This window comes from Ovis canadensis, chromosome 4 (assembly GCF_042477335.2).
Source record: "Ovis canadensis isolate MfBH-ARS-UI-01 breed Bighorn chromosome 4, ARS-UI_OviCan_v2, whole genome shotgun sequence".
Lineage (NCBI taxonomy): Eukaryota > Metazoa > Chordata > Mammalia > Artiodactyla > Bovidae > Ovis > Ovis canadensis.
The window spans coordinates 112,053,457-112,077,143 of NC_091248.1; the positions used below are offsets into that span (position 1 = coordinate 112,053,457).

The 23,687-nt window shown below is 40.2% G+C and overlaps 1 protein-coding gene across 2 annotated transcripts in view; it reads left to right on the top strand.

The window, feature by feature from the left end:
• Positions 1–23,687, top strand: part of EXOC4 (exocyst complex component 4) — a 798,914-nt gene that overhangs the window by 77,387 nt on the left and 697,840 nt on the right. For both annotated transcript variants that reach the window (XM_069588401.1, XM_069588402.1), the window contains exon 6: positions 4,979–5,222. In XM_069588401.1, the coding sequence (XP_069444502.1) occupies positions 4,979–5,222 (244 nt within the window). The remainder of the gene's footprint in view (positions 1–4,978; positions 5,223–23,687) is intronic.

Here is a 23,687-nt window from a genome sequence, read left to right on the forward strand (position 1 = left end):
TCCAGCGGTTGGTGATGGACAGGGAGGCCTGGCATGCTGCAGTCCATGGTGTTGCAAAGAGTTGGCCACGACGGAGCGACTGAACTGAACTGAGTGCATTATTTCATCTACGAAATTGATTCAACAGATGTTAGTTTTGTTTTTTATCCTAATAGAGTACTCCACTCTACGTTCTCTCCAAACATACCATCATTTTCCCCTCAGCCCACTTTCACTATGGAAGGATCAATGTATATTCATTGTGTTTTCAAAACTCAATGCAATGTGGGGTTCCATTTTCACCTCTGAATTGAAACTATCCATATGCTGAGGCTGTAAAATCTCCTAGCTCCTTGGAAATGATTGCCACCAGTAGCAGCAGCTGTCAACAGCTTTTGGCAGCCTCCTTTCAGGAGTGGGGTGTTATATTGTCTGTAGTTTTCTTTAAAGTAATTTAATCTGCACCTTAGGGGTGCTTAGTTAACAGTTTTGAAGTACCTTAATCAGGAATGCACACTCTGGGGGTAGTTAGTTAACATTTGAAAGACCCTAATCAAGATTCTATACTCTAGAGGCAACCAGTGCATCAGATACTGCTCTCTCAATATGCAGCGGTGGGTACATTAATTAGAATAAAAGATGTTAGAGGTAATTTTTCATTGGTGAACCCAATGGTATTTAAGATAAGCAGTTGACCAAGTTGCTCCACTGGGGCATCAATGGAGGATCAGGATTTGATGAGGCCAGTAGCCTACCAGTGTGGGTCTGGAGCTTGGTTTGGTTTTGTGCTTGCAGCCTTCAAAGGACTTTTGTTATCTCACCTGTCCACTGGAGCGTGCTAAGTCTCTAGCTCCACGTGGGCCAAATCCTGCCTGCCTTTGCCTGCTTCTCCACCCAGAGCTCATTGGACACACACTCTGGCTCGACTTGTTTGCATTTCTTTTCCACAGAGATGTTGTTGTCAAGTTTGAGCTTTTTTTTTTTTTTTTTTTTGATTTCTTAGCTTATATTTTATGTATAATTGAGTTTTGAGCAGATTGTGTATCTTAGGTGTGAGTTTACAGTGCCAGGTTGATCAGAAGCATAAGAATTATTTTTAAGCAGTAACTTTCTTATTTTCCCCTTAAGAATATTGTCAGTGTTTTGAGGCCAGGCTCAGAACAGTGAGGGCAGCGTGACAATGTACAGTTCGTTGATTCTTTGTGGTCTAATTAGGCTTGGTAATTTTTTTGAAGTTTTTTTTTTTTTTTAATGCTGAATTCTGATTCGTAGTAACAGTTCTCTTAAACAGGGATAAGGTTCTTGAATACAACATGTAAATTATATAGGTTGAAATCATATATATGAACTTTACATAATTTATGGACCCTGCATAGTATAAGGAGTGACATCTGTAGGAATTTCTATAGGAAACACTGCCATTAACTCTTATGCCTTAACTGACAGGTATAACTATAAACGATAAATGGCATATTCAATAAAAGGTTAATGTGTATTACCAGGGCCCTTACCTTCTGCAGTTTAATGACGTGTGTATAGGCCTGGCCTGTGTTACCTATCTTCTTACCAAACATACTGAGAAAAATAAAGCACAAGGGCTGGTCTAGGTTGCTTTCTGTATTTACTGATGAACGGAAAAGTAGTTTTCTCTTACGAGATATTTAGGTGCATAAATGGACTATTCACCTTGCTTGTCTGTTACTAAATAGGCTCTTATAATTAGCTGTAGGCCTTGGAAGCAGAGATACCTAAAGTTAACTATGGTTTAATGGAATCAGGGAATTATAGAGCTTGAAAAGACCTTAGATAGCATCTAGTTAATTCTTTCATGACTATCTTAGTGTCCTAGTTAAACCCACCTTCCATGATCCCACATATCCACTGAGGTGTAGATATATATGCTTATCTGTCTGCCCTGTCTTGTCTGTTTACCTGTTTAGTAATATGTGTGTGTCTAAAAGAAACAACTGGGACCAGTAACATTCTGGTAGAAATAATTGGTTCAAGAATATAAAAGTCTTTTAACATTTAACACAGTCCTATAGGTTAAAGTCTTATAAACCAAGTTCAAGAAATTCTGATTGATAAGGTCCTCAGCAAAAAGAAAAAATAAAAAAAAAGGTAGATATAAAAAAATCAAAGATAAGAGAATTGGGAAAGGCATAAAGTATTTCTAATTTTAAAGTGTTTTAAAACGTTGACTACATAACAGGTAGAGGTACATACAAGAGGGTGAGTTAGGGTTTATCAGTATTGAAACGTGATATTTTGTTCTAATGATGGTGTGAAGACTTGCTGAGTTTCAGCTAAATTATTTTTGTACAAGGCTTTTTTCCTTAAAGCACCAATAATTCTATCTGACCTCACCGGGTTTTTGTGATTATTAGATGAGTCTTCATGGCTGATTATATTATTCTTTAGAATTGCCTTTTAATTTTCAGCTGATGCAAGTGAAATAGATAATATAAATTAATTAATATTGGCTCTGTTCAGTGTTTATGCTCTAGGAGATTTTGGGAGACAAACAGAAAAGATAAGTTTGTAAGCAAATGTGCCATTTGGGGCTGTGGCATTTTATTATTCATACCTTGCTTATTTGTTCTTTGTAATAGGCTATCTGTCATATTAGTGTGCATATAAGTATCTGTATGCTATGTAGTCTAGGGGCGTGTTGATTTCAACTGTGTGTACCTCATACCCAGCACGCGTCATCACCCAGCTCGTGTGCAAGGTGCGACGTTTAGGTGGCCCTGATGTGTCCTGTCTGTGGCTGATGTGCTCGTTCGTGAAGATCATTCTGTCCCAGCTGAATTTCTGTTACTTTTTTCCTGCCTAAAGCTCTACTTGGAGCTTTTGCTTCATTTTCCCTCTCTGCCCAGCTGCATTTAGATGGCTCCCTGGCCGCTAAGTCCTTTTCTACTGTTGAAGCTGGTTTTGCAGGATGGAGTACTTCGGCGGCCTGAGGGGTCCAGTTCTTTATGTGTAAAACAAAGCCAGTAACTAAACTGTCTGTTCTTGGAATGTCATGACTGGAAATATTGATGACTCTTTTTTCACTTGGCTTCAGAACTGTCATGTCAGTTTAGAGGCTGAAAGCTTCTTGGTTCTACTCCCAGTTTGCTAGTATTAAAATATTTAAAATTAATTACCGTATCATCAGATGCCCTCTATGCTGTGAAGGAAACCATATGGATTTGATCATTCTGTCTCCTTCTCTCTTGTTGTGGGTTGGTCTAGTGAGTTGAAGTTAAGGCAGCAGCATTATGGATAATCTGTAGAGGGCTTATTCACTTAGGAACAAATTTGTGTAAGTAATTATATCATGGATGTCATTAAGTGAAGTGAAGTCATTAAGTTTATACGTGCATTTTATGAGTTGGGAGCAAAAAAACAAATTGAGGGGAATAGCGCACATGTTGTCTGAAGTAGAGGTTTCAGAGACTTTATCCAGTTGTTAAAAGGACTTATTCCGTATACTGGGATATTTTCATTCTTTCCTAAATAAATTCCAAAATACTCCAGTGGTGCCGAAGAACTTTGATTGGGTCTGTTGTATAGATGAGCTTGAATCTACTAGAGAAGAATGTGCACACGCTTTCAGGAGCCACATTTTTAAAAAATTCAAAAGTCTCTTTAAAGGCTTTGAAGCGTGGGTTTCAGCAGTTGTGGCACTCCTGCTTAGTTTCCCTGTGGCGCATGGGAGCTTCCTGGGCCAGGGATCGAACCGGTGGCCCCTGCATTGGCAGGTGGATTCTCAACTAGCGGACCACCAGGGAAGTCTTGGGGGGATCACATTTTAAAAGCCTTTCAGGTGTTTAGAAGAGTGAAGGAGAGAGGGGAGGATGGGAACACCTTGATTAGGGTCCATCCTTAGGCCTTTACTCACTTTTGCTTTTGTTTATTGTAGTCCACCATTTGTAAAATAAGAAAATTATTTTTAGGCCAGAGGTTTTTAACCTGTAGTTCTTCTGGTTGTTGTGGAAACCCCTGAAATTATATGAGAAGTGTTAGTTGTATGTGTGTTAGTTTGAGGGAAAGGCCTGTGGTTTTCAGTAGATGACAGACGTTCAGAGCCCAGCCCTGCCCTCTTTCCACTCCTACGGGGGTTAAAAGCCAGTGTTAAAAGCTATTTCTTTCATTCCCAAACCTTATGGTTTAGATGAAAGCTGTCGTCTAAAGATCTACCACTCAGAAAACTTACGTGGATTAGCAAGACCTATCTTTAGTAGATAATGATATTATGTTAGACGTGTATTTAAAGAAAAATAGAAAGTTTTTTTTTTTTTGTATTTAGGGAATATTCTTCTATTCTTCAAGTTGTTTCACTTGTACATACTATTTTTCCTTTCTTTTTCTTCATCTCTTATAGTTTGTTATACTTTTAACTTATATGTCTTTTCTTTTCCACGTGTATTTATGTCTTTTTATCAAGCTACCTATCGCTCCTAATTAACCAATATGAATTTAAGACTACGGTGTGGCTCTTTGGAATTCTGCAGCATCAAGTATGGCATTTTATAAACAGTGAATGTTGATAAATGTCACGAACCAACTGACTCACTGCAGAAGTGTAGAAAATTTTCTGTGGAGATTTGCTTACTTTTAATGTTTCTACCCCTTATTAACTGATGGGTTGGATAAAATTTGAGGAACATAATTTTTTTGTGTGATTCTTAGGTACTGTGTAAGTATAATTTAATTAGATTTAATTGAAAAACATCTGTGGTTCCTTTTAAGGGAGTGGTCCCATTTTTTAGATCCATACTGGGTTTTTTTGTGTGTGTGTATTTCCATATCTTTTTTTTTTTTTTAACTTTTTATTTTGTATCGGGGTAGAGTCAGTTAACAATGTTTGGTAGTTTCAGGTGAACAGCAAAGGGACTCAACCCTATGTATATGTGTATCTATTCAGACCCATACTGGTTTTGGGTGTGGTTATGCAGTCTGCGGCTACTGATTGATTTTTATTTTCTTTCTTTCTTCTTCTTTTTTTTAACAGTGAAGGAAATGAGCCTCCAGGACATCAAGGAGGATTTGGAGTTGGATCCAGAGGAGAACAGCACCCTTTTTATGGGCATCCTCATCAAGGGGCTGGCCAAACTGAAGAAGATCCCAGAGACAGTGAAGGCGATCACAGAACGCTTGGAGCAGGAACTTAAGCAAATCGTGAAGAGGTCTACAACCCAGGTGGCCGACAGTGACTATCAGAGGGGAGAGAACCTCACGGCTGAGAACCAGCCAAGGTAGGTTTTTGCTAACTGTATTTACTGTACCTTTTGAAGGGTAGGCAGTGGTATTATATGTATCTTTGTTGTTATTTAATCACTAAGTCATGTTCTAGTCTTTGTTGATGTTATTTCTTTTTTTTAAAAAACTTTATTTTGTATTGAGGAGTATACCTAATTAACAAATAATATTGTGACCATTTCAGGTGAACAACAAAGGGACTCAGCCGTACTTATATTAATACATGTGTCCACTCTCCCCCAAGGCCCCCTTCCATCTAGGCTGCCACATAACACTGAGCCGAGTTCCCTGTGTGATACAGTAGGTCCTTGTTGGTTATCCATTTTAAATATAGCAGTGTGTACACATCTCCATCCCGCATACCCTAACTATCCCTTCCCCCATCCTTTCCCCCTCTGGCAACCATACGCTTGTTCTCAAAGTCTGTGAGTCTGTTTCTGTTTTATAAGTAAACTCATTTGTATCATTTCTTTTTAGATTCCACATATAAGGGATGTCAAAAGATATTTCCCTGACTTACTTCACTCAGTATGACACTCTCTAGGTCTGTCCATGTTGCTGCAAATAGCATTATTTCATTCTTAAGGATGAGTAATACTCCATTGTATATATATACCAAGTTGATGTTATTTCTTGAACTTTGGATGCTGTGGACCATACAAACTCAGATTGGTGAAAACAGCTTGAATGAGTGTAGCTCAGCTGGTTTTGGATGTAGTTGAGAAGTTGTCCACACTCAAAGGTAAGAAGGTAGCAGTTATTGAATATTTCTTAAGCACTAAACTGTATTCAAGGCAATTTATGTATATTACCTTATTTAATTCTCATTACAACTTTTTGAGCTACTTACTTAGTATCCAGATTTTACAGTTAAGGAAACTGGGGTTCAGAGATAAAGTAATTAGCTCAAGGTCACAGAACAAGTGGCTAGTCTTGGAGTTGAGTGCAAGCCCTTGGTCTTTGTTCTGTCCCATGCTTTCTCCTTCAGTGTGTGGTGATATTACATTTGCCAATAGGCATCAGTCTAAGGAATTCCTTTATGTACTTAAAACAGCTAACGTTTCATAATTCTCCTTTCATGGGGGGAAACCAAATCATCCTCTGATTCTGACTCTCTTGACTGCCATGCACTGGGCTTAAAGCTTAATACTCTGATGTCATCTGATGATGGGAGAAGATATTTCAAATTGAGGCTTTCCTAGAAAATCCAAGATTCACTCTACATGGGTCTCTGTCCCTTCTTCCTGCTTCTCTATTCTATTCCTCAGCCTTCCATGGGCACCAGATATGGGCAAGGCAAGAATTTGCTGTCAGAGGGGGAAAGGCCAATGGAAACCACGATTTTATCTGAGAACAGAGGACAAAGGAGAACATTTCTTCTGAGTTGCTCAAATAATATGAGTTCCTGGGAGGTGCTGGACAGTGCGTTCTAGGCAGTATCATAATCAGACTAGCTTGTTGTGAAGGCAGTTCTACTCTTTGTACTTAGGACTTTAAAAACTTTTTTAGAAAGAAGATAAGCGAATTTAAAGAGAAATAATAGCTTACTTAGTGTGGAGTCCCTAGATGTACATTCAATTTTTGAAGAAATTGATGTATTCTACTTACGTTTTTTATATTCTTTGGATTTTCTAAATAACTGATTTTAATTACACATTCATTTCAGTTCAGTTGCTCGGTTGTGTCCGATTCTTTGTGACCGCATGGACTGCAGCACGCCATGCTTTCCCGTCCATCATCAACACCCAGAGCTTGCTCAAAATCACGTCCATTGAGTCAGTGATGCCATCCAGCCATGTCATCCTCTGTTGTTCCCTTCTGCTCCTGCCCTCAGTCTTTACCAGCATCAGGGTCTTTTCAAATGTGTCAGTTCTTCGCATCAGGTGCCCATAGTATTGGAGTTTCAGCTTTAGCATCAGTCCTTTCAATAAATATTCAGGACTGATTTCCTTTAGGATGGACTGGTTGGATCTCCTTGCAGTCCACGGGACTCGAGAATCTTCTCCAACACCGTGGTTCAAAAGCATCAATTCTTCAGTTCTCAGCTTTCTTTATAGTCCAACTCTCACCTCCATACGTGACTATTGGAAAAACCATAGCTTTGACGAGATGTATCTTTGTTGGCAAAGTAATGTCTCTACTTTTTAATATGCTGTCTTGGTCATAACTTTTCTTTCAAGGAGCAAGAGTCTTTTAATTTCATGGCTGCAGTCACCATCTGCAGTGATTTTGGAGCCCAAGAAAATAAAAGTCTGTCACCATGTCCATTGTTTCCCCAACTATTTGCCATGAAGTGGCGGGACCAGATGCCATGATCTTAGTTTGATGAATGTTGAATTTTAAGCTAACTTTTTCATTCTGCTCTTTCACTTTCATCAAGAGGCTCTTTCAGTTCAGTTCAGTCGCTCAGTCGTGTCTGACTCTTTGCAACCCCATGAATTGCAGCACGCCAGGCCTCCCTGTCCATCACCATCTCCCGGAGTTCACTCAGACTCGCGTTCATCGAGTCAGTGATGCCATCCAGCCATCTCATCCTGGGTCGTCCCCTTCTTCTCCTGCCCCCAATCCCTCCCAGCATCAGAGTCTTTTCCAATGAGTCAACTCTTCACATGAGGTGGCCAAAGTACTGGAGTTTCAGCTTTAGCATCATTCCCTCCAAAGAAATCCCAGGGCTGATCTCCTTCAGAATGGACTGGTTGGATCTCCTTGCAGTCCAAGGGACTCTCAAGAGTCTTCTCCAACACCACAGTTCAAAAGCATCAATTCTTCGGTGCTCAGCCTTCTTCACAGTCCAACTCTCACATCCATACATGACTACTCTTCGCTTTCTGTGAAAAGTGTGGTGTCATCTGCATATCTGAGGTTATAGATATTTCTTCCAGCAATCTTGATTCCAGCTTGTGCTTCATCCAGCCCAGCATTTCTCATGAGGTACTCTGGGTATAAGTTAAATAAGCAGGGTGACAATATACAGCCTTGACGTACTCCTTTCCCTATTTGGAACTTCAAAAATTAATTCTCTTGTAAGCTTCATTCTGCAGTACGATTGGTAAAGAAAGCATTTTCGACCCCTCTTCTGCCATGGAGTATGTCAAAGCACATGTTTGGAAAAGCATGGATTTTGAAGTTGAGCAAACTTGACTTTGAATTTCCGTTCTGTGACTGAGAAAACTGCTGGGTCAGCCAAAAAGTTCTTTCGTTTTTTCATAAGATGTTATGGGAAAATTCAAATGAGCTTTTTGGCCAATCCAGTAATACCTGTCTTACAGGCTAGCTCTCGTTAGATGAGGTTATATGGTTAGAGTTTGTTAGGATAGCGCCAGTCAGTACCATTCCTACATACGTTGTGTGTGAATACATAGGTTTGTTTATTCTTGATTCCTTTCTCAACTTTCATGTTCATTGATCCTTCACACTGTGGTCCAGAGAAGCTGGGAATGGTTCCAGATTGAACCGTGCTTGTCTTTTTTCTTTGCCTGGAGCCTGGATTTTCCTGAAGGCCTTTTGCCTCCTTACTAATGAACACTCCAGAATTCTGATTTGCTATTTGCCCTGTTGCTGCAAGTCCTTGGATGAAAACGCTGAACTTTCATGGGGAAACAGCACAACTATAATATATACTGGAAATAAAAGGAAAAGGCCATGGATCAGTAACTTTTCTACAGTCCCCTTAAAAGCAATGCATCTTTCCTAGGATTTTGATCTCTTCTGCTTCCCTTCCCTCAACCCCCTCCAAAATTCACAAGTGGAAATTATAGCAATAGAAGTGGAAATTCAGCATACTGCCCCAGGAAATAATAAATGTTTCTCTGTGAAGAATGAGTCAGCAGGAGGGTTTTTTCCCTTCAAGTTTCATGTTTTGTCAGTAGTTTAAAGGCTTTTATAGGCAGGATATATTGGACACTGGCTCGTGAACAAGCTGTTTGTCTTGGTTTCATGCCTATAACATGATTTCCATTTTACAAAATCTACGAACCAGAAATTTGGGGCCAAAACTCTTTATTATACAATAACACAGAGAAAGCAAATATTGTGATTCAACCATTCTTTTTGAAAGTCAAAGACTAAATTCTTGGGTTGGTGTTCCAAATAACTGATAATTTAGAGCAAGTCTGTAGTGGCTGTGTATCAACAAATGCTATAAAACTCCAAGAATTAATTACCTGGGAAACTTCATTCCAGAGTGATGGCACTGTTGCTTCTAGAGGTCTAGAATTTTAGAAAGGATGTTGGCAGATGATTCTTGAAGCTTGCGTGGTACTCTGTGTTAAACTGTACTGGGAGGTGTCAGTGATACTATTTTAGAGAGAAGCAAAGTCTCAGTAGTTTGCATTATTACTATTCTCTTTTACCCTTCAAGGAATCTCATGCTCAAGGGGCAAGAGTCTGTTTTCCGTAAAGGAAGATGGAGCAGAGACAAAAGAACCATGAATCCTTCTTCAGCAAAATTCTTCTCTCCATTAGTCCCCACTCCCGATGAGATAACTTGTTCCAGTCATTAGCATGTAAATGCTACTCTGAGGCTAGGTACCAGACTATAACTTTTCCTAGAAGTTTCATTGTTCAGCATCATCATCTTGAATATATTCTGGTTGTGGTGCATTGCAGGCCTGTTTTCATTTGTCTTTATGGAAAGCGAATTAATGTTGTGTGCTATTTCTCTAGAAAAGGAGTGGGAACCAGACTAGTGAATTCTCTTTTGCTTTCACTTCCTGCAGAGCCAGAGTCCTTTCACAGCCAATTTTCAAAAATCACCAGGTCCCTCACTTTTTATTTTATTCTTGACCCCCAATCTATTGTCTATTTATAGGAGAAATATTTTGTCCTTCCATCCATTTTCTAGTGTCTTAAAACCTCAGGTTACTATGAAAGGAAGATATTCAACTACTGTTGTCACCAACTTGATAGACATTAGGAGAACATGTGCTTTAAGAGCTCCCAGAACTTCCTACTACCCATAATTTCCTCAGAAAGCCAGGTAGTGTCTTCAGTTTCAGATGGTTGGTGTGGCCTGCAACCTGTGCAGCTCAGAATCAATTTCTTCAAGTCCCACTGCCTGGTCTAGTTATTGGTTCTTTTCCAAAATCTAGCTCATGAACATTTCCTATAATTTTTGTCTCAAAAAAGCTGGAGGCAGTTCTTTATTATTTAGCATATAAGTCCCTGGTGGTGCAGTGGTAGAGAACCTGCCTGCCAATGCAGGAGACACAGATTTTATCCCTGGGTCAGAAAGGTCCCCTGGAGAAGGTAATGACAACCCACTCTAGTATTCTTGCCTGGGAAATCTCATGGACAGAGGAACCTGGTGGGCTCCAGTCTATGGGGTCACAAAGACTTGGACACGACTTAGCAACTAACTAAACAACAGCAAGAAAAGCATGAGGAATACAGGGAAGAAACAGAATCTTCTCACAGCTGTTGTAGCTTGTCAAGAATATGGAAGAGAGAAGAACTGGGAAAAGAGAAGGATTGGCCTGTGTGAAACAACCACTCGACTCATTTGAAAATGATCCTATTTAAAAATGAAAGCAGAATGGGGAGGCGCTGAAGGATCATTCCACCTTGGTAAAACTGCTGGTCTGGCAGGTGGATGCCATGACTGCCAGGGAGACCTTTTCCCCTTTTGGAAGATCATTCTGCCCTGTACCTTCATCTCTGTTGTGAATGAGGGAAGATTAAGCGTCTGCTATAAAAAGAGAACATTGCATATTCTGTGCTCACTGTGGTATTGAGGAAAGATTCATGGAAAAATGGGAGAGAAATATGCTTTAATGCTAAAAATAGTTGTGTTTGGATAGTGAGGTTATGGGTCCCCCTCCCCCAATTTTGCAGCTGTTAAGTTAATATGAAAAATAAATTCATTATTTAAGAATTAATTTACAGTGTTACACAGGTTATTTACATCAAAATAAAGCATTACAATACCTCCGTGGGGGTCCAGTGGCTAAGACTCTGTGGTCCCGAAGCAGGAGGCCTGGGTTCGATCCCTGGCCAGGAACTAGATCCCACATGCCACAGCTAAGACCTAGCACAGCCAAATAAGTAAATAAAAACAAATATTAAAAAAGAAAGAAATCATTACAAATGGAAATTCTGATCGGAGGTATTAGTGTGGAAAAATACAGTACCTGTTGGCAGACCAACTGGATCATGTTCATAAAGTTGCTTTCTGTGGTGTGTGTGTGCATGTGTGATTTTCTTGACTATTCCTGGAATGGAAGCTTCAAGAGCCGAGAGAATGCTTTTGCCTTGTTCAGCACCATATCTCTAGAATGTAGGCACAGTGTCCACCAGACCCATAATATATACTTTTTGAATGAAAGAATGAATTCTACTTATATTGAATATCTGTCATGGACCAGGAACTGTCCTAAAATACCAAACAAATTTGAATGATCTCCATCCTTATGGAGTTTAAAAGTCTAAAGGGGAAGAAGGGCATTAATCAGAGAGTCCTTAGATAACTGTATTAATACAAATTAAAAGTGCCGTGGAGGAAGAACAGATGTGCCCTGAGAACATATAGCCATGGGGATGCAATCTGGTCTGGGTAGGTGGGCATTAGGGTGTATGGTATGAATGTTTTAAATAAGTAAGGCAGCTTTTACTTTTTTATGCTGTCTGCACTCATTGGATAGCACCTACTTCTAGTTACTGCTAGTTATTCTAGTTGGGCAGTTACCTTGACATTGACATATAAGGTGTGAGAAGGAGAGCATCCAATTCTTGATGTGCCATTTTCACGTTTTTTGGCTGGCTGATGAGAGTTTTATGGTTGATTAGATTTTGATCATTATTGCCAAGTGTACTTTTCTTGGAGATAATACCAAATTTTCAGGTCATCAGTAATGTGTGAGAGGTCCCGTATTCCCTAGTAAACAGATTGTACTATAAACATTTTTATCTCTGTTAGTCTGATCAGTGAAAGATTGTATTTTCAAGGTGGTTTCGATTTGTAATTTTTAGAGAAAATTTGAGTGATTTAAACTTCCTATTTGTGTAACTTTTTTGTTATGATATTTGTGTTATATCTGGATATATTCAAAATAATCTGGGTTGAGGGTGCGTGTAGAGATAGCTAAAACAAGATTAGTGTTAAATGATAATTGTTGAATCAAGGTGATAGGTGCCTGATGGTTCATTATCCTTTCCTAAAAGTAGACTTATTTAAATGTTGAAATTTTCAGTAATACAGTGGTCAAATAGTGCTTTATTTCCTTTTCAGTGAACACCCATTTTTCCATTATGTTTGTCTTCTTATTGATTTGAAGGAACTCTTTATATATCAAGAAAGTTAGTTCTTTGGAATTTATATTGTAATTTCCCACCAGCTGCATTCTCTTTTGACTTTATGATGTCTGATCATGTATACATTGTTTTTATTTTTATGAGGTTGTATTTATTAATATTTTATTTTTAAAGGGTCTGGGTTTTGTGTCAGAACTTAGGTCTTCTTCACTCATAGATTATAAATAAAAACATCCTAACTTTCTTCTAGTACAATCTTAGTATTTATGATTTTGAGAGATCTGGTATCTGAGGGAGTGGCCATGCTACTTTTAAACATCTGTAGCACGTATTACTGGAGAAGGCAATGGCACCCCACTCCAGTACTCTTGCCTGGAGAATCCCATGGATGGAGGAGCCTGGTGGGCTGCAGTCCATGGGGTTGCGAAGAGTCAGACATGACTGAGCGACTTCACTTTCCCTTTTCACTTTCCTGCATTGGAGAAGGAAATGGCAACCCACTCCAGTGTTCTTGCCTGGAGAATCCCAGGGACAGCGGAGCATGGTGGGCTGCTGTCTATAGGGTCACACAGAGTTGGACACAAATGAAGTGACTTAGCAGCAGCACGTATCTCATTGTATTGTAATCAACTGTATACCCTTTTCATTTTTACCCCCTAAGTATCTGCCATGTGATGGATTGTCAGTGTGAGATGATGCTGGCTAAATAATTGTAAAATTTACTTATCTGCTTTATAGTCATGTTTTTCTTTATAATTGGTATTTGCCTCATTTCTTAAAACTTTTTTCCCTCTTGATTTCTCAGTCTACACAGGATATAGATTTGTGGAGATACACTGAATTATTGCTCTAAAAGTTGGTAAAATGTACTTTCAAATATTTTAAAAATTCAGAGTCCAGAACTTGAAATGAAGGCATACCGTTTTAATAGGCCAGTCTTACAAAGTGGTTTTATCTCTGAGACGTCTAAAGGCTCAAGTCCCGAGGTTAGTTTTGTGGTACAAGTACAGTGCTCGTGGAAAGAGAAACGAAATATTTCTCACGATTGCTTTATATCCGTGGCTAGAGTCAGGCCTGTATTTTTCAAATAAGTAACGTTTCCTTTCATCTCTTCTTTCTGTGTTAGTTACTCTTTTAAATATCCAAAATATAGGACTTGGTGAAATTGGCCATCTTATTTTACGGAAAAATCGTTTAAGAGCAGCTTTGAAGCACGGTCAAGCGTTTGTCCTGGTGGCTTCTTGTAGCCGTTCCCAAGCACTGTATGTGGCACTTGGACGTGCTTGGCATCAGGGAGGGCTTCGATGTGATTTGGATGACTGGTTAATTCGCATCCAAGCAAGCGGGAAGCAAGTAAATTTAACTTCATTGATTATGATTCCATTTGATTAAATCTCTACTTCTGATTACACATATCAGTGAGAATATGCTCTAAATACACCCAACTGTTAAACACTGAAAGGTATGAATAAGATGACCAGAGATGTACGGAAAAAAAATCCCACTATCTTCAACTGGAATGTCCTCACCTGCAGCCTAACTGAAATAGTTTTAGGATAAATGAAAGGAACTGCTTCTTTACCTCTGGGACTTATTACACTGTCTGTTAACTGAAATATCCAGCTTATTACCATGAAAGGTAGTACTGGTCCCAAATCTGCATGCTTTCTTGTAAGACTTAAGCTCATTGATGAGATCTTCTTGACATATCAGGTGAATTAATAACATTACCCATGTTATGGGTATGTTTATAGCTCTTTGATAAACGTGCGGTTGGACAGCTGTCTTTCTGATTTTATGTTGTCCTTTGGAGAAAGGGTGCTTGGCTGCATAGGCCAGATATCTTACTCAGTGTTGAACATTTCTTAAATCTTTGTTTTGCCTTTGTCAGGATAAAAGCAAAACATTTGCTTTTGATTTCTCTTGTTTTGCATGCTCTAGGAAGTTCAATTAGAGATTGGGCCAGTTTAAGGAAATAAGGGACTCTTGAAGAGTCCCTTGGACTGCAAGGAGATCCACCCAGTCCATTCTGAAGGAGATCAGTCCTGGGTGTTCTTTGGAAGGAATGATGCTAAAGCTGAAACTCCAGTACTTTGGCCACCTCATGCGAAGAGTTGACTCATTGAAAAAGACTCTGATGCTGGGAGGGATTGGGGGCAGGAGGAGAAGGGGACGACAGAGGATGAGATGGCTGGATGGCATCACTGACTTGATGGACGTGAGTCTGAGTGAACTCTGGGAGTTAGTGATGGACAGGGAGGCCTGGCGTGTTGCAATTCATGGAGTCGCAAAGAGTCAGACACGACTGAGCGACTGAACTAAACTGAAAGAATTAATGGATAAAATGTACATTTCAGATGATTGATAATATTACGTGTCAGCCCTCATGCTGCATCAAGGCCACTTCTCTATTTGGCAGTGGTAGGAACTGCCTTAGATCTTGTCATTTTCTTCATGCTTGTTGGTGTTATATACAGATATACTCCACACTTAAACTGGCACTGACTCTTTCTTGTAGCAAAAACACACAAAAACAGACTTGGGTCAAATGAAATTCTTCCCTTGGTGATGTTTAGGAGTGAGGTCACATAGGATTAAAGTACCTTCGTGTGTATCTTAGGCTTTATTTCATGTTTTCTGGGCTCCTCTAGCTCCTGGTCCATGTTCTCATTATGTTCTCTAATCTAACTGAGGTGTAAGTTAGTTAGAGGAGGGTTCACTTTGTGTTTGCAGCCTGACTTAGGGCTGGGCACATACTAAATGCCCAGGAAGTTTAATGAATGAATAGGTAAGAAAAATGCAAAGAAGATACTTTTTAAATAAGAGTAAGCAATTTTTCTATTAAAAAAAATTCTCAGCAATACACACAGTGGGGTCTAAAGGATCAGCAATACTGCTGTCACTTGAGATTTAGAAATGCAAATTCTCCCCATGGTGGAGAAATGATTAAATTGGAATCCCTCAGTGCAGGGCCCACAGGAGTCTCTACTTTAGACGATTGTACGTATGCTAAAATTTGAGAACACTCTTTATAACATCAGAGACATCATGGAGTTCTGCAGTTTTGTAACGTTTATGCTTTGCAGAGCAGCCTGCCATCTGGCACCTCACCTGAGTGAGGCTCGCTGTCGGCCTCATCACAGGCAGGGGCATTATTATTAATCTCAGATTTGCCCAAGCAAATGTGAGAGCTGCAATCACTTGACAGTTCACAAAGCTGGTTGGTGGTGGTGGATTTCAGAGGAGAAGTTGCCTCTTACCTGCCATGGAAGTCTGCTTTCTGGCTTCCGTAAGGATGGTGGTCCTAGCTCATATCCTGGGCCTGGTTTTGTCCTTCCCTCAGAAGAACGGTATTCACGGCCACACGTCCCTTCTCCCACCCACGCTCCCTGCAGTGGTCAGTGGCACCCTCTCAGTGACAGCTGGCCTCCTTAAGAAGTATGATCAGCCACCACAGAGTAAATGAGTTTTAATTGGCTTGAGATGCAGACTGATAACTTAGGTACCTAGACAGTTCCACTAGAGACCTTGTACATCCTTGTACTAAAGACTAATATACAACTAAGTGATGAGAATAGACACCTAAAATCATAACTTTTCTTGTCTTGAAGGGGATTTGTGGATAACGTTTCCAATGTTCTGTTACAACAGTATACTATTTTTCAAATGGGTGAAAGGCTTTTCTTCCTCCTAGCTTTATTGAGATGTAATCGACAGATAGCATTGTGTAGCTTTAAGGTGTACAACATATTGATTTAACGCACTTAAATATTGCACAGTGATCACCACCATTGGCTAACATCTGCATCACCTCACATAATTACAGCTTCTTTTTTTCTCGAAAGTGATAACTTTCGAGATCGACTTAGCAACTTTCAAGTATATAGTACAGTATTAACTGTAACACTATGCTTTACCTTAGCTCCTGAGATCTTATTCATCTTATAACTCAAAGTTTATGCTCCTTGACCACTCTCTCCCCTTAACCACTCTGGTCTGTTTCTTTGACCTTGGCTTTCATAGTTTCCACATATGAGTGAGCACCTACAGTGTTTGTCTTTCTCCGTCTGACTTATCTTACTTAGCCTAATACCCTCAAGGTCCACTTCATATTGTCGCAAATGATGGGTTGTCCTTTCTCCTGGCTGAATAATATTCCACTGTGTGTGTTTTATCTGCTCACTGACTGATGGGCACTTAGGCTGTTTCCATGTCTGGGCTGTTGTGAATAACGGTGCATGAACATGGGAGTGCAGATGTTTCTTTTGAGAGTCTTTTCATTTCTCTGGGATAGATATGCAGAAGTCAGATTGCTGGGTCATATGGCAGTTCTACTTTTAATTTTTTGAGGAACCTCCACACTATTTTTTACAGTGGTGCGTCGGTTTACCTTCCCACCCAACAGTGCACAAGGGTTCCCTTTAATCCACATCCTCCCCCACACTTGTCGTCTCTTTTTAAAGTTATATTTTATTTTTAGAGTGTAATTGCTTTACAGTGTTTATTTCTACTGTACACCGAAGTGAATCAGCTATTATATGTACCCATATGTCCCCTCCCCTTGAACCTCATTCCTCCCACCATCCTGTCTCTTGTCTTTTTGATGATAGCCCTGGTGTGAGGTGATCTCCTTGTAGGTTTGATTTGTATTTCCCTGGTGGTTAGTGATGTAGAGCACCATTTTGTGTATCTTTTGGCCATTTGTATGTCTTCTTTGGAAATATGTCTTATTCAGTTTCTCTGCCCGTTAATCGGATTGTGTTTTGTGTTATTGAATTGTATGTTCTTTATATATTGGATGTTAACCCTTTATCAGATATATGGTTTGCCAATATTTTCTCCCACTCACAGGTTGCTTTTCACTCTGTTGATGGCTTCCTTTGTTGGGCAGAACCTTTTAATTTGATGTTCTACTTGTTTATTTTGCTTTTGGTGTGAAATCCAAAGAGTCATTGCTGAGACTGATGTTGAGGCTATTATCCCTGTGTTTTCATGTAAGTTACATGGTTTCAATTCTAGGTTCAAGTCGCTAATTCTTTTTGAGTTGATTTTTGTGTGTGTTGGTGTTAAGAGAGTGGTTCAGTTTCCTTCTCTTGCACGTGACTATTCAGTTTTCTCATCACCTTTTGTTGAGGAGACTGTCCTGGCAAAGGCTTAAAGAATGATGCTAACACTTTAATTCAGAGAAAGGGGGCCTGGGTTTATTTTCTAATTTTAGTCACTAATTTGCCATACATTAGAAGTTCATTCGAGGGCATCTACTAAGAATTCAGAGACTGATCACGAGGGGCTGACTTGACAAGTAGGGAAGTGACACAGAAAGGAAATTACTAGAGCCAGAGCCCAGTTCTTTTCATTTTCAATGTGTTCTGTTCTATATTGCTAATAGTTTTTTCCCTATTCTTTTCATAGCACAGATGGAGAATTAGTCAGCACTCCTTAAATGGTAACTTCTTCTTATGTGAAGCTTGTTGTTAATAAGTGGTAAAACTAGTTTTCATCCCTTAGAAGTAGATATTAGATAACCTTGAAGATTAAATGGCATCTATGTCCTGTTTGAAATGAAAAATACTAGCTCAGCCAAGCTTATTATGAAAATGTGTATGTGATATCTCACAGGAGTATAAATCTAAGACCACTTTGGTATGTAATAATCGATGATCAGTTTCTTTTAATTTTTCATAGGAAACCTAAGCTCAGAGGTTAGTATTTTCTTGTCTTCTAGAACATGGAGGTAGGGAAATAAATATTCTGTGGTTATTGCCTTTGTCCGTGGGGAATGCAGGACCTGATATTAAGGTCTCAGCAGATAAGTAGTAGAAGAAAACTGATTTTCTACCTTGTGTGTGTGTCTTTGCTTCGTGACCAAGTAAGGCAGCTTCTTGGCTCCTAAAATGGGTTTTCCAGCCAAATGACTAATTCAAGCTTCCTTGGATGTTAAATTTAGATTCAGATAGTCGAATCTCACCTTAAATATTGAACATTTTTCACAGTTTGAGGATATAGCTTTATACCATAGACATTTCTTGCCACACGCAACTGTGACTATTCTTTGACGTTTTCTTCTTAATCCTCTGCCTTTTTTCATAGTGGCATTCCAACATGAGATGCATAGGGACAGTTCTGGGTGGGAAGTTAGTAGGATACCTAAGAGAATAGGTAACATTTTGCTTGCCTCTGTAAGCAGGCTATTTTCAAAACCTGCCAGATAATTGGAAGGATGTTTAAAGAACAAGTGCTTGCTTCACCTAACTCTTCCCTGTTTTTTTTTTTTTTTTAAACACAAGATATATTTTATTACCTTATTTTTCAAGTTAGCTCTGGATGCATGTATCTTTCATCTAGTAACTACATTTCTTCTGGCTCTCGCATTCAGGTTGATAAGGCTGTCTTTTGAGAAGAGAATTTTGTGTGAAAAGTTTTTTGTTGTGGGGTGCTAAAGCCAGGGGATTATAATATCTAATACACATTTCTTCATCACTTGTTACCTGCAGTCGGGTCTCCATCTCTCTCATCTGCTAGAGCTCATTTTTTCATTCATTGATTCAACAAATATTTATTGCCTGTCATATGCTTACTCTTATGACAAATACCGGAATACAGTGATAAATCGCAATTCTTAACCTCATTGAGTTTACGGTTTAGAGAGGAGGAGGTGAAGACTAAGGGAAAGACACCTCCTCTAAGGGCTGTTTCAGCAATCCAGGGAAGAGAAAATAAAGCCTGTATGAGCAGAGCAACAGTGGCAATAGGCTGAAGCCCATTCTAGAGACAGTAAAGAGGTAGAAATAAAAGAAGTTGGTTATTAATTGGCTTTGAGGAAGAGGGGGAGGGAAGGATGATTTGCTGGGATCAAGCGACTCCCATTCACTGACTTAGGTAAGTGGAAAAGCAGGTTTGGGGAGGAGAATGATGAGTTTTATTTAAGAGATGTTGGGTTTGAGGTTGACAACTCAGGAGAGCCATCTGGATAGAAGATACGTTTGGGAGATTAGGGAGTGGATGTTTGAGGACACAGTGGTGAACGAGCTCACCTAGAGCGAGTGTGAGGATTGAGCAGTGTTGACAGCATTTAAGGAGCAGGCTGGGGAAGAGGTTCCTGATAAGGCACCCCCAGAGAGGCAGAAGCAGAGTGGAAGGGTGGGAGGAATGGAGCCTGTGATTTGCTGGGGGCAAGTGATAGCCTTGCTGGAACATTTGCTGGAAGTCGGTGTTTCAAGGAGGAGAGCATGGTCAGTAGAAGCAAGTGCTGCACCTTCTTGAATAAGGACTGAAGAGGGTCTTTCCTTTCTCCTTCTTTCCTTTCTCTCTCTCCCTTTTTCTTTATTAGTATAGTTGACACGATGGACATGAGTCGGAGTGAACTCTGGGAGTTGGTGATGGACAGGGAGGCCTGGCGTGCTGCGATTCATGGGGTCGCACAGAGTCGGACACGACTGAGGGACTGAACTGAACTGACAGTTGACTTTCAGTGTTCTGTTAGCCTCAGGTGTGCAGCAGAGTAATTCAGTTATACGCATATATCTGTTCTTTAGATTCTTTTCCCTTACAGGTTATTGCAAAGTATAGTGTACTGTTTACCCTGTGCTATAAAGTAGGTAATTGTTGGTTATCTGTTTTACATGGAGTAATGTACGTATCTTATATTGAGCAAAATGCTGATTTGAGACCTCTGTGAGAATTAATAGCGTGCCAGAGGTAAAAACTGGTTGGCAGTGAGAAGGTGGAGGCATTATAGGCAGTTTCATTGACTCTTGGCAGCCTTGGTTTCCCTAACATTGTACAGTACTAATAACTCTTCTGCCTCTTTTCTTGAATTAGTTCCTTTTTTTTTTTTCCTAACACCATTTAAAAGAAACACTGTCCCAAACTGAACACTTTGTTCTCTGTTTCTGAGCTTTAGTTTTTTTTGTTTATAACATGGGGACTACAGATGGTGCCTTCCTCATAGAGTTGGCCTGAGGATTACGCACACGCTCCGTGCAGTGCCTGGCCGGTTGTCATCAGTGCGGCTGTGCTGATGTAGTGGTCTCTGTCATGGTCCTTATTGTTGCCGTTATTGTCATCGTCTCACTCCTGCCTCACTGTTTGGAGATCTTGTCCATCATGAGAGCGTTCGCTGCGGGCACTATGTAGAAGGAGTCAGCAGGGGGCTTCCCTGGTGCTTCAGATGGTAAAGAATCCCACACGCACACAGGGACTGTGTTCTTACTCTCTGGCCCAGAAGGACCGTACATGTCACTGTTTTGTCAGTTCTCTCAGTCCATTGTGATCATCTGCTTTTGTTTGGAGGGATTATACAGTCAAAGAGGAATGAAGGAATTGGCTCTTATAATGTGAATTTGGGCTTCCCAGGTGTCACTCGTGGTAAAGAATCTGCTTGCCAATGCAGGAGGTGCAAGAGACTCAGGATTGATCTCTGGGTTGGGAAGATCTCCTGGAGAAGGAAACGGCAACCCACTCCAGTATTCTTGCCTGAAAAATCCCATGGACAGAGGAGCCTGGAGCCTGGCTCAATTCCTCCAACTCTTCCACTCTGCTTCTGCCTCTCTGGAGGTGCCTTATCAAGAACTTCTTCCCCAGCCTGCTCCATGGTGTTGCAGAAGAGTCAGACATGACTGAGAGATTGAGCAATGTGAATTAGGACTCTCTTACTTATCAGTGACAGAACCTGCCTCCGACTAACATAATTAAAGAAGGGTTCTGTTGGGATGGTACTGGTGTATCTTAGGCAATACAAGCAGGACTTCACTAAGCTGGGGGAAGAACAGAGACACCACTGGCCCATGGGGACATCTGAAGTATCACTTGTCTCTCCCTGTTTTCCTGCTCTGGGTGGTAACTGTTAAAGGTACAGAAAGCAGTTTACTGTTGCTCTGAGTTTGCTTTTCGGTATACTTCCTCTTCGAGTTTTCTGTTTAATTCTCACAATTGTAATGAGGAAATTCACCTGAGGAAATTTGTGTTTGAGGAGCCTGAGATTTGGAACAGTCTCATGATATGTTGATAATCCCATGAGTATTCAGCAGAGAGCTGGTACCAAGTCTAGCTTTCTAATGCCAGTCCTGCATATAGGCATTTATACCACACTGCCATCTCAGGACTGAAATTTTCTTTCACCAACTGTGATGTTATATTGAATATTATTGCATACTATTTTGTGACTCTGGAAATAACCTCTGTGTGTGTGTGAGAGAGAGAGATTTTCTTCTGACTAGTAGAAATTGTAGTTAATGGGAATTCTTATCTCCATGCTTATTCCTGTCTGAGGTCTTTTCTTAACTCAGTTCAGTTTAAGGACTGTCTGGTAGTTTAATGACTGCCTGCTCTTTTGTCTTTTGGATCAGTGGCGAAAACCTTGAGCCTAACAGGATTTAAACAGCTGAGCTAGCTGCAGTGTCCTGTTTTATTTCTTCTTTAGTTAATATTTTGTGGGGTGGGGAGAGTGGAGTAGGGGATGACATTCGTAGGGCTTTGTGTGGGGGTTATCCTGAGTGTGTCTGCTGCTAAAGGCAAATACTTGTTTTCTCAGTCTAGTGCTGTGAAGGCAGTCGGTGAGTGTATACGAATATTAACAACATATTTCCATTTATTTCTGGCAGCTTTAAATTGGACCAGACCAGTGCAGTGTATGTCCTGTTTATGTGAGTGATGCCTGGTCTCTCTTTGCTGCATTGAGAGAGAGTCATCTTGCTTTTTCATTTTCTTTTTTAGGCAGGCATGTGCTGGTGAGGAATGGTGGGCCTTGGCAAAGTGTGGGACTGACTTGGATTCTTCTTTGTTGTTGGCCATTCACTCCTCACGTTGATGCTGAGTTCAGAGTCCATTGCTCCCCTGGAACCCTTCCTCCAAGGCCGCCAGGACCTATGAGCTTTATGTTTCTGTCTTGACCTCCACCGGCCACCCTGTGGCCTTGACTCTGTTGCCCTTCTCTTTTTGTCTCCTACAGTTTTCCTTCCTGTCTTCTTTTCTTCCTCCCTCCTTGCTTCCTAACCATCTTTTCACAGCTGCTATTTCAGGAAGTGTTGACGCTGGATCTGGCTTGCTTTTCTTACTCGGCATATTATCCCTGAGTAATCTCATCCCCTCAAATATTTATCACTTTGTAAATTTCCAGTATCAGTCTGTCTCTTGAGCTCCTGACTTGGATATGCAAGTACCAGTGCATAACACCTTAAACTTAACATCTTCAGATCTAAACCCAGAAGGAGCCCTTCAGTAATTTCTGTCTTCACTTTAATTCATTCTCATTCTCTTTCCCTACCCACCCCCATGCCTTTGCCCTCTCCATTCTCTCTCCGTCTTTCTATCAGAAAAGGTAACCATTGTCTTCAGAGTTGCTCAACCCCAACAAAGGGATCCCGAACCCTCCTCCCTCTTTAATTATGGTACCATTGCCTCCACGAACTCTGTCCACTTTCTAATGTGACCCATCCTTCAGTCATGTGAGGCTCCTGGAACAGCTATTAATTAATACTTTGGTTTTTCAGATGGGGACACTTGGAGAAGTTAACAGATTTTCTCGTAATTACAGGGTTGGGAATTTTCAATGTTGGGAAAGAATGTGCATCTTTTTCCTTCTTTGCAGGTTATTTATATAAGAAAGGGGAAAAGGAAACAAAGCAAGTGAACCAAAAGAGGAAAGCTAATGTCCTCCTGGTAATGGGAGTCCACAGGAATCAGTATTAATAATACTTCACTTTTTGAGACACCAGATTCCTTTTTTCACTGTTGTGTATATTTTTGCTTCACCACAGGGGAGGGGTTGAGACCTCAGTGTCCTAATTCAGAGCCACTGCTGATGATTAAAAAAAAGATCTATTGAGATATAGTTCATATACTACACAAATCACACCTTGAAACGTGGTTTTTAGTATATTCACGGGGTGGGAAACCATCACCGCCATGTAGTTCCAGAACATTTTTGTCCCCTGCTGCAAAACAAACCCCATATGCTGTGGTGGGCAGTCCCCACCTACCTAAGTCACCACTGACATATTTTCCGTCTGTAGACTTCGCCTGTTCTGAGTATTTCGTATAAATAGAATTGCACAATATGTAGTCTTCTGTGGCTTTCTTCACTTAGCATAACGTTTTCAAGGTTCATGTTGTTGCCTGTATTATTACTGCATCTCCTTTGGTAGCTGAATTATATTCTGCTGTGTGAATGTACCACTTCTTTTTGGTCCTTTTGTCAGTTGATGGATATTTGG